General features: G+C 39.3%; 1 protein-coding gene across 2 annotated transcripts in view; it reads left to right on the plus strand.

Annotated features, from left to right (window-relative positions):
• Window positions 1-12,270, plus strand: part of LOC107695817 (disco-interacting protein 2 homolog B-A-like) — a 60,842-nt gene that overhangs the window by 29,869 nt on the left and 18,703 nt on the right. For both annotated transcript variants that reach the window (XM_016495879.1, XM_016495881.1), the window contains exons 2-3: window positions 10,039-10,110; window positions 11,461-11,598. In XM_016495879.1, coding sequence (XP_016351365.1) covers window positions 10,039-10,110; window positions 11,461-11,598 — 210 coding nt within the window. The remainder of the gene's footprint in view (window positions 1-10,038; window positions 10,111-11,460; window positions 11,599-12,270) is intronic.

The following is a 12,270-nucleotide window of genomic DNA, read 5'->3' on the forward strand; positions in this document are numbered from 1 at the left end:
AGTCCAGAGTTTTGCGACCTTAGGGAGCGTGATGGATTGTAGCGTGACTTGAAAAAATGACTTGTTTTTAAACCACAGTGCTTAAAAACGTGTGTAAACGATACGTTTTCGTGACCACGTAGCACAGCAATGTAACGTGATCGTGTAACTGCGAAAATCTCTACGGGTTGACAAATTTCTACTGGTTAATTGTGTCTATTGGTATATCGCCCACCCCTACAACAAACAATTTATCTTTTAGATGTAATTTATTCCTTGCGTTTAGACGGGTTCAGTTCTTATAAAGAACAGGCCCCAATCATGCTGGAACCTCCGTAGGCTGTTGATCACCTCATTTTCATTCTTTGTAATGTGTTTGTCTCCTAAAAATACTGTCTTTAGTGCCAAACATTTATATTTAAATAAGACTTTGACTGTGTATTAAAACCTAGTGAGCTACCTACATAGACAGCGAACAAACCTTTGAGGCCAAAAATGCTGTCTAGGTTAGAAGCTCCCTTGGATTTGGAGACACTTGGTGTGACTTTCTCTCTCTCTCTCTCTTGGGAAATAATCAACTGGCATTGCTTGACAGAGGTTTTTGTCATTTTCTAGTCAGCATCCAATCTGTTTGTCCATCAGTGCTCTATGCCGCCCACGAGGAGCTTTTTCTCACCCCGGAAGCTACTGACCAGACTGTCGCCCATACATGAAGAACCGGAAATAACCCACTACAATCAGCACCTTGTTTTGGTTGTCCCCCTCATGTGATCACAAATTGCAGTGTTTAGCATCATAACACTACATGTGAGGGTAAGATTTACGGTATGGCCCTACTCCTGCTGCTTAGTTGATTCAAACCATCTCTTTGAACTGCAGACACACAAACAGAATTAGGATTGATTGATTCCCAGCACCGCCACACTCATTTTACCTTTAAGTGCGATAAACTCTTCGATATCTACACTGTTGAGTAGAGTGGTTTTAAATGAGATGCACCAGGTGGGTGGTTTGCATGTGGTGAAGATGGTTGCAAGAGTTGACAGGAAATGATATCAGCACCAGACACTCTTGTCTTGCACCTGCCTAAAAACTCGCCATTGTAGTTAGCTGTGCAAATGGCCACCACATAACACTGAAATAAACTGAAATGTAATGGTCTGGTTGTAATATGATGTCACACTCTGCACGCTCTTTTAAATACATAATTCATAAAGCAGGTGGCAAATTATTTACATTTATTCATATTTATTTAGAATATGTAAATTATTTAAATTGATGATGTAAATATGCAATCTACTCCACTTTACTGAAACACTGCACTCCTGTTTAAAACTTTTTTGTTTTAAATTTAGCTAAGAGGTTACAACATGATATATTGATCTTGTATTGGTCACATTTGATACAAATTGCAGGGCAGAGTTCAACTTGTTCAACTTTGTGACACGTTAGCATTAAGTCCTGAAGTAGTATCTGACCAAGAGTATTTGTGTGTACTGCTGGATCAGAGCTAAATGACTGGGAAAATGTTGGAAGCAGGCAACTTATGTCCTTTCAAAACACCCTCATATGGACCTGCATATGTGAACTAGGGCTGTGCGATTTGGGGGAAAATATCAAATTGCGATTTTTTTGACAGATATTGCGATTGCGATTGCGATTTCGATTTCGATCAATCGCACAACCCTAATGTGAACCGACAAATAACAACCTTGATAGTTGTGTAAATTTGAAAATTAATTAATGCAGGTCTATCACTGAACCCCGCACCATATGGATGAAATATGGATTTAAAGTGTGCTGAGTATGTGTGCACGTGGGTGTTCGCATATCCGTGTGTAATTCCACACATTCCATCTGCCTATTTGGGCTCTTTAAGTCCTTATTATGTGTGTGGTGTTGTTGTCTCTGTGTACTGGAAGCTTCTATCACCAGAACAAATTCCTTGTATGTGCAAACATACTTGGCAATAAAGTGACCCCTGCACCCTGTGACATGCATCAGCAGCTAAATTTGGCCCAATTGTGGTCATAGTCAAATATGCAGCAGTGCATTCCTGCCTTCAGGACACTTTTTCTTCTTCTTCTTCTTCTGGCACTGTGTTTTTATGAGTAACACTGAACGGCTGATAAGTAGCTTTTGTGAGGGTGTTTATAAAGGGTCCTCTTAAATCAGTTGGACTGCATACAGAGCCTTGATAAGTGTTTTCAGTGTAGGGAACAGTCGTTCAGGGTTTCTTTTATTGGGAAGACCTGTTTGCTTCAATGAACCAGTTCCAAAATAATCAGTTCACAGGTTTGTCGAGTCACCACTGAGAAGTGTTGCCAAACATCCCTGTGCAGCTTTTTTTGTTGTAAAAGACATAAAACTTGCTGTCTGTCATGATGTTTCCAATTATATTATGTAGATTGCCTCAAGTATGTTTATGGTTCCAACATGTTCCCCTTCTGACAGTTTTCCTACTCAAGTTCTTCCTTTAAGGGTGTTCACACTGACAGCAATTAAATTACTAGAGACAGATCATGTTTCACTTAAAAATATGTCACAATAAAAGACGATCACAATTTCTATTTTAATGCCGTTTTATTAAATAAAATAAAAATAAATAATTTAATCATTAATCTAATCAAATAAAATTTCATTGTGAGTCAAATTTAAATTGAATCATTCTTTTTCAAATTGTCCCATTGGTAGTCTTGATGGACATGAAGAACTGCTCAACTTTGTTCAATTCCCAATAGACAATGTTGTTTATCATCTCAAATAGCCAAATCTCTTTGAAAATGAACAACTTACAGTTACTTTTTCACTGCAAAGCACTGTCATTGTGAAGGCCTTTTTGCAGTTCAGTGTTTTAAGTAAAATTACAATTTTAATGAAAAAAATTTCCAATGACTAGTCAGTCACATATCACTACAATGAAAAAAATTTGGTGTAGGATTTACATTAAAACAAATTTCACTCAGAAATTGTTAATTCACAAATAATTGCAAACAAATGGTTTGTAAGACAAAAGTAACGCATTGTATTAAATGTGAAATTTTTAAGTAGAAAGACACTTAAAATGGTATTTTTTTGTCAAATGTACTGTAATAATCATTTTAGGACTTACTAACCCTCACTTAGCTTTGTTTATTAGGTGTTGTATGAGTTAAATGAGGATGTCACCTCAGCAACTGATCAACCGTTGTGGAATGAGAGCCGTTAGCTGATGGGAATTATGTTTAGCATGGGCTAGATTATGAAAAATCATCAGGCAAGTTATTTATATTTCTGTCTTTCTCTGGGCCTTTGCCTCATTTTAGAGACCGCAGAAGCCTGAAGCCTAGCAACCCGCAGATAAAAAACAGCACTCCTGTGGTGGGGTATTCAGCACCCTCTTAGTCGGGTTCTTTGTTTTTGCCCTCACTTTCTTTCTTTGTGTGTGTGTGTGTGTGTGTGTGTGTGTGTGTGTGTGTGTGTTCTCATTGCACTTCCTCCCTTGTGCTCATGGGTTTTTCCAGTCACCCTGGGGCCCAATGGAGCAGGAAGCCCCACAAGCTTATCATTTCCTCTGCTAGTGTGTGTGTGTGTGTGTGTGTGTGTGTGTGTGTTCTCATTGCACTTCCTCCCTTGTGCTCATGGGTTTTTCCAGTCACCCTGGGGCCCAATGGAGCAGGAAGCCCCACAAGCTTATCATTTCCTCTGCTACATGGCTCTGCCTGAGCCGCGTGTATGGTAAACACACTCACACACAGATCTTGACAGGCTTGTAGGGTGAATCCAAGTACTGACACAGATAACAGCGTGGACGTTAAACAGGTATTTGTAGAAACACACACATCGGAGCCCCTCATGGCGTGCTTGTGTGTCCGTTCAGTGTGAAGTCTGTGTTTTGAGTCATGAAGGGAACTGGCTAGCAATCCCATTTGGCCACCATTGCCTTTCTGCTACCCAGTTGGCCCTAGTCATCATCCAATCAGCACATTCCTCCCCATGAATACACTGGGACCACTTTTGGCAGGCCACACTGGGTGGGGTAATGTTCATATCCTGTGCGCTTAACCTTCCACACACACTTGTATGAGACATCACAGCCGTCACAATAGACCAAAGTTTCTTCTTTCTTGAGTTTGTCAGCCAATTAGTCAGGCATGATTTCTCAGTGCTTAAATAGACAGGTATGTGTAGATTAACAGAATTTAGGAAGGGAGGAAAAGAATAGATCTTTAGAGGAGAGCGAGTGGGCACAAAGCTCCCTCAGTGCTGGAGTGGCACTGCCAGTTTGCTCGGACCTGTTGTTGTGCGAACACAGACCCTGCTCTGTGTGCGAGCGTGACCCAGCTGCCCTCCCAGCATTACATCAGTCTCCCACATCACCCACACACACAATGAGACTCCAGTCAGCCATCCCTCCATATGCCCAGCACGCTGCCCGCATGCAAAAAGCAGCTTTACGCTCTCACACACGCGTGTAGTGTTTTTAGCTGAGCTCTTTATTAGTGCGGTTTGCTAAGATAAGCATCTCTATTACTGTCGCTGATACTTAGGGTTAGGGATTTAATCAAATTCCTAAGCATAAGTACAGTATTAAACTTTTGGCATCCTGCACTGTATGCGTTTTGAACATTCACCATCATGTTGTTCCAAACCCTTTCAATCTCTTTGTGGAACAAAAAAAAATTTTTTAAAAGTTGTTTTAGACAACATTTGCATTCATTGTATGGACAAAATTCAAATATATTCTTTTATGTTCCACTGAAAAATGGGGGGGAAAAATATAGGTTTAGGGTAATGTGATGGCGAGTAAATGATGACAGAATTTCATTTTGGGTGAACTATCCCTTTAAATTGAAGGAAGGACTCAAGCCAGAATATCATGGATTTGGGGGTAACCCTAGCGTTTTGTGTGAATGAGCAGCAAACACATCAAATTATAACATCTGAATCTATACTTGTGTTGATACATTTTCTTCTGCTGTAGTAGGTTTTAAATAAGGAATATTGTGTGTGTGTGTGTGTGTGTGTGAGCTGTCGCACACTGAGCGGAGGGGGCAGGAAAGGGCTGTTGTGTTTCTAGGCCACATTCTTAAGCAGAGAGAGTAACCAGGCATGAAGACTGCGCTCAGTACGGCCCGTCCCTTCTCATGCAACCACAGAAAAAGCCATCTCTCTCTTTTTCTGTCTTTGTGCCTCCCTGTTTTCTCTCACTTCTGCTTGGTTTATTCCCCTCCCCTCTCATAGCTGAACTGGCCCACTTGGCCCCTCTGACCTGCCTCCTTTTCACTTCCTTTGTCTGTGAAGTTCATTCTGACATGTTGCATGTTGATTTTTCAGCATAAACACCATTGTGTGTAATCTTATCACCTGAAGCTGACAGCTGTCTCCTAGACGGTCCAGATCTGGTTTAGAAAAGTACCAGGAGCCTCGTTGTATCCTCTGGAAAAACGACAGTCGTCAGCAGATCTGTCACTCCTGGTTTTGTTTAGCCCGGATTTGGCTGCATAACATGTGTTGCCTCAAACTCGCCACAGGCCACGAGGTGTGAATCTCATCCACAGCTTAGAGGAGACACGTGTGTGTGAATACGGGTGAGAGAGGGGTGCTTTGTAGTGGTCGACCGATATATCGCCAAGGCCGATATATCGGCCGATATTTGACATTTTCAAATATCGGCATTGGTCGATAAGTTTTTCTGTTTGGCCGATGCATTCGTGGCAGGACTTTTATTTTGATGGCCCGCCATTCTCCCTCTTGTTCGCTGTCGTCGTTAACAGTTCTGTCCACGACAGAAGTCGTTCTGTCTGACAGAAGTCTGTCTTATAATCAGATATAACTGTTAAACAAAGGAATTAAAATGTATACAAAAAAGTATTATAACGATTGCTTTTATATTGTTAGTAATGGATACTTCTCGTTTGCCGTCAGCATTCAGCAAATACGCATATATATATATATATATATAATTTAAACAAATCTTTGAATGACTAATGAACATCTAATTTCAAAAACCTTGCTAACTTAGTCGGATCCAGTTGTGAGATCTTATGAAGTGTGCATTTGTATCCTGCATGATTGCGTGTTCTCTGCGTGACGTTCGATCCGTGCGAATTGAATACGGACAGGAGAGTTCAGCTTCACTGAGACGCGCGATCGACAAACTTTAAACTCGTGATTTCAAATTATGCTGCGCCTCATGCTTTTGCCCACTGTTGGTTACAGTGTTTACTTCCCTTTTAATTATATTTTTATTAAATATTTGTTTATTTGTGAAAAATACTTTGTCATTTAAAGTATAAGCATGTTTATTTTACACATTTATTTTTTAATCCAGATGATTTCAAATTTCTTAAATATTAATTAAAAGAAATAAAATTATATCGGCCATTGGCCACCCTGCTTTCCACGATATCGGCATCGGCTGTCAAAAAAACAATATCGGTCAACCACTAGTGCTTTGTGTGAGTTTGAGGAGCTCTCAGAGTGGACTTTAACCACTCTGATGGTAGTACGCCAAAAACTACATTAAGAGAAACAAGAAAATGAACAGGATGAAGGTGGATCCATGTGATCGTGACTTAAATGGCCGTCCTTCTGTTTTTTTGCTTGTTCTGTTTGTTTTTCCTTAATTTTACGGAACCGTTAGCCCACAAATGAACATTCTGTCATTATTTACTCACTCTTGTGTCGTTTCAAACCTTATGACTTTCCTCTTTCTGTGGGACACACAAGGAGAAATGTTGAAAATGTACTGGCCACTGTTTACCCTACAATGAAAGTGAATGGGGATCTGGGCTGCCAAGCTTCAAAATAACTCAAAAGCACCTTAAACATTTTACCAAATTCTGTGTTTTCCATTAATTTTCTGAATTCCATTTTAATGGTTTAATTAAATTTTAATAATCAAAAGCATCTTTAATTAATTGATTTTATATAAAAAAAAACGTAATTTATTATTATTATTTTTAATTGATTTAAAAAAACGTAATTTATTATTATTATTTTTGTGATTTATTCCTTAATGTTTTATTAATAATTATTAGTAATAGTAGTACTATCATTACATTAAGTCAGTGGTTCTCAATTCCAGTCCTCGTGTACCACCACTCTGCATATTATGTATGTTTCTCTTATCACAGATGTTTGTTCTATTCGACCGTAAGTGTCCTGCGAAGTGGACATCACAAGGATATTCTACCATGATTCCAGTTCGAAGGGAGCTTATAAATGTTCCATTCAGAGGGCATTAAAGTGCGCGAGACGTGAATTTAAATTGTATTTATTTACAGAGGTATATTATGTCACACTTCACACTTCTCTAGTAAGTTTTGTCTGTGTGTGAAGACGCTGCAGGCCGTGGCGTAGCACAAATTCATGTATGAATGTTCCGAAGTGAAGTAAACTTAAACGGATTTCCCCTGCTCAGGCAATGAACACTGTGTAGGGACCATGTCGATCGCAACGCAGTTCATGCATGGAGCTCTCTTCTAACTAGCTGGTTCTCTGAATCAGGTGTGCTAAATAAGAGAGACATGCAAAATGTGCAGAGCGGTGGTATGCGAGGACTGAAATTGAGAACCGTTGCATTAAGTAATATATTTCTGTCACAGTTTCTCCAACATTAAACCTAACTTTTATTTTGACTGGTTGCTGTGAAGTAGGGATGGGCGATATCTTATCGTTTGCGATATACCGGTAAAAATTCTCCACATGATAAGAATTCGTCTTCCCGCGATAATAACGATAAAGTCTAGTTGTTGACATATTTCTGTGTGCGACTGTGTGGAGTGACGTGAAGGAAGGCGGACGTGAAATTGAGCAGCTCCTTCTACAATCTGGAGCAGGTTTGGATAGGGCTGTACAGTGCGACAAAAATCGGTCTGAGCCTTGAGTAATGGCGCTTTTGGTACGACTCGGCTCGTACTAAATGTACTACAGTAGCACGTAGGGGTGTAACGATATGCTCAGGTCACGATACGGTACATATCTCGATGCTGGGTTCACGATACGATACATATCACGATATTTTGATCAAAATTTAAAAAATTAAACTGAAATTCAAATAACAGATTTATTTCAAAAACATTAACAAATTTCAATAACTTTCTTTGTTGTACATACAAGATCACATTTCAAGGTTTAATAAAAACCTTCTGTACTCAAATTAACAACTGAATAGGTCTGTCTGTCACTGAAAAAAATTATGATAAATTTAACATGAACTTAGAATTAAGAAGCCTAAGACAGAACTTCTTAAAGCAGTAAAAAAATAAAATAAAATAACAAAAATAATTAAATGGTGTTCTGTTCAAGTAAGTTCAACATAAACACTAGGGTTTGTTTAGGTTACCTACAGGTTTTTTTGCAAAAAAAAACAGCATATCTACATTTTCAGGCAGAAGCTGGGATCTTCGAGCATTCACAATATCCCCTGCTGTAGAAAAAACACATTCACTGGGAACAGAAGTTGCTGGAACTGTTAGGTAAGCCTTGGAAAGAGAGGAAAGAAGTGGGTACGTTTGAGCGTGTTCTTTCCACCATTGCAGTGGACAGCTAGTGAGGGGAATAGAAGTGTCCTTTTTGTACATGTCAATCTCTACTTCTATCCTACATTTGGACTGAGTGACTGTTGGTTTAGAAAAAGTTGCACCAAGGAGATCTTCCAGTGCTGTCTTTTTGCTAGGTGGTGGCTGTTCTTGCTCGACTCTCTGTGTTGTCTCTCTCTTCTCTGCTGCATCAGTGGGATCTCCATCACTGGCACCACCCTCCCTCTTTTCTGCTTGCTCCACAGTGCCAGCCTTAAAAAAATATTAAAACAAACTATTAAGGACTGGGGAGGTATAGTATAGTTGCAGTTACCCGCACACGCGCACACACACACACACATCACAAAGTACACAAACATGCAAATGCAAAAGAAATTATTGTGATATATTTTAAAGCCCATATCGCCCATCCCTACTGTGAAGACCTTTAAAGTCCGTGTGAACCAGAAGTTGCTGCCGACTTTATTTCAGTGTGGTGACGTATTTCCAACTGAAACGGAATATTGAATAGAGGGCAGCCAACTAAAGGTTGGAGGGGCATGGTTAAGCTTATTCTGCCCAAGCCATCAAACTGATGTCATGTTAAACAAATCACTTGTTAACGTTAAATATCTTTGCAAAAAAGGTGCATGAACCTACAACTACATCTTCTACAAACTTATATATTATTATATATTATACTCTTATATTATGTTCAGAAATAATACAAGGAAAATGCTTTAAAAAATATCAAAAGGTAATTCAAATTCAAAATGACTGAAGGTATAACACCAGTAGACTATTATTAACTATAAATGTTCTGTAAAAACAATGAACAGCAGCTTTCAGCCTGTCACCATGATGCAAACATGAAATTTCAGACATACAGTAGTAGTTCTTTACAGGTTTTTATTCGGTTGTGCTGCTTTTCCACTGTTTTTTTCTATGTATGTTTGACTGTTGTGCTCGCGTCTCTTGCAGCGTCTCATGCATGAAACGGCATTCTAAAAATGTGGCGCTCAAGTTAAAAGAACTTCAACTCAACTCCCATCTTTCTTCCTGCATTTTTTTCCTATTCCACTGCCCGCGTCGCGTCTTTGTCAACACAAAAGCGCATTCTGTGTGAATGGCACCTAGTGATATATTCTACTGACGGTCCTTCACAGAGCGCGTACATCTTTCAATCTTTTCTCTTTACTGTTAACATTGACATATTGTAAAAGTGTCTAATTCTAACGTTTGGTAATAGTTCTATTCAAAATCATGATTCCTCGATTTATAAAAGTAAAATTGTGGCAAAACATTAAATTCGAATTAATCGATAAAATCGGAAAAATCGCCTAGGCCTAGTATAAGCTAAAGTAAGGATGCTTTGCTTCAGCAATAACCTCTAATTATGAAATACCCAGCAAGAAACTTGTTATTGTGTGTATTGTCTGTTCACCAGTCTTCACAAAGCCAGAAAAGCTCAGCTTATGGTTGTAGACGTGTGGCCTCATCACATCTCAAACAAAATATTTATATATTTGTGTCTTTTTGTGTTTTGTTCTTACAGGTGACATCACACAGAAGGGCTATGAAAAGAAACGAGCTAAACTTCTTGCACCGTTCGTACCACAGACCCAAAGTAAGACTCACCATGCAGACTTCCTGTCTGCTTATTTCCCTCCTTCTCTCGGTTTCTTTTGCATGCCACACAATGCCATTGTCACACTGATCAAGTCAATTAAATATAATGTAGAGGTATGACATCTGTCACATAAAATATTTTAAAATATTTTAGTTCCGTAAAATATGTATCTGAGATTGTTTTATTTTCTCTGTATTGTTTGCTAATTGTGGCTCCATGCTGCACCCTAATGGTGGTCTGTAGAGCTTCACCTGCTGTAGGCATCAATCTCTTCATTAAGAGACTGCACTTTAAAAATAAAAATAAACACTTGAAATAGTCTTGTGGCCAAAGCAGCCATTTTTATCTGGAAACTTTGAGTAATTTGATTCTTTTCCGATCGTGCAATCAGCCATCACACTTCTCAGGGTCTTTCTGGCCTGTTAATGTCCACACACAAACCCACACACATAATAAATATAGGCTTCCTGTAAGCAGCAGGCATGAAAGAGGAAATGAAACAGGTGAGATCACTATTGGTGGGTTTTGACAGTTCAGTGACCTCATCAGTGACGTGCTTGTTCTATAGTTACAAAAACCCTTATATACTAGATTGTAGGGACACGTTGCTTACACAATAGTTTTGACCTACACATATCTAATTCGCCGTATGTAGCCATATTTGTTGTGTAGATACGTTTTCATTTGAAACCCCGATATCAAATTTGCCAGTGTATCTTCAAAGGTGCCATTTCAGTGCTTCGAAGTTAAAGTTCAACCCCTGCCGTCCACTTCTGCCCTGTCTGCGTTACTACTCTGATGCTGGCCCTTCCTCATACTGTATATATATAAAATAAATGTTTTAACAAATTTTTACAGCTTACTGTCTTTATTTACTCACCCTTTTGTATTTACAAACCTGTATTGAATTCTTTGTTCCATGGAAAAGAACAAAAAACATTTTTAAGAAGTAAGGGGAAGACAGTCAATTAATATTAGGGTTGCAAAGGGGTGGAAAATTTCCGGAAACTTTCCAAAAATGCCTGGAATATTCAAAAAAATCATGGAAAGTTAACAAAATTTCTGGAATATTTCCTAAATTTACTGGAAAATTTCCACCTTTTTGCAACCCAATTAATATTGATTTAAGTTGCTCAAAATATTGTACGGTTTTAGACTTCTATAATGCACTTTTTTTTAGACTTCTATAATGCATTTTTCATTTTTGGGTGAATTATGTATTCCTGTAATATCTGTCCATATGCATGTGGAGACAGACCAGAAACTTTGCACTTTCTGAAAATGTACCTTATGGTGTTGATTTTGTCTGTGTGTACAAGTTTATTTTATGAGCTGTGATCTTTATAGATGTGGTTGTGAGCATTAAGTTGACCCCGGGCCTTTCTTCAGACCCTACCTCTAACCCTAATGCCATCCCCGTTGCCGCCCCACGGCAACACCGAGCTCACCGCAGCGGAGGAACACGGGATGACCGCTACCGGTCAGGTAAGGAAAATCAGTTCGCCAGTACACTTCTGCTCAAATATTTGGGGTTGGTAAGATTTTTTAAATGTTTTTGAAAGAAGTCTCACTATAGCTGCATTTATTTAAAGGGGTCATATGTAGAGCCCGACCGATATATCGTTTTGCCGATATTATCGGCCGATATGAGCCTGTCGCCAATATATCGGTATCGGCGAATATGCCGCCGATATGAAATTTTTTTTTACAGAACATATAATGCAGATAAAATGCTTGAAATGGTGTAATTACTTAGTTTGTCCAGCAGAGCGCGCTCCATTGTTTGCTACTGGCGACCTGGATGAAACGCTTTAAAGCTTAATTCTATGGAAAACCATTGAAACTTTGAACGGCCATATCTCAGTAACGGCGTGGCGAATCCGCACCAAATTCAGGGGATCTCTTCAGCTCAAGGAACCCTCTCGAATGCGAATCGAGTGTACGTCTCGGGGCCCTCTTTCGAATGAGACCACCCCCGGTGGCGTTCGAGAGGGCTCCTCGAGCTGAAGGGATCCCCCGAATTTGGTGCGGATTCGCCACGCCGTTATGTAGATATTGCCGTTCAAAGTTTCAATGGTTTTCCATTAGGGCTGCACGATAAATCGCATGCGATATTTAACGCGCATCTCATCAGTAAAGCCGGTTCTGTAATCAGTG

Source organism: Sinocyclocheilus anshuiensis, unplaced genomic scaffold (genome assembly GCF_001515605.1).
Source record: "Sinocyclocheilus anshuiensis isolate Anshui unplaced genomic scaffold, SAMN03320099.WGS_v1.1 scaffold234, whole genome shotgun sequence".
NCBI classification, from domain to species: Eukaryota; Metazoa; Chordata; class Actinopteri; order Cypriniformes; family Cyprinidae; genus Sinocyclocheilus; species Sinocyclocheilus anshuiensis.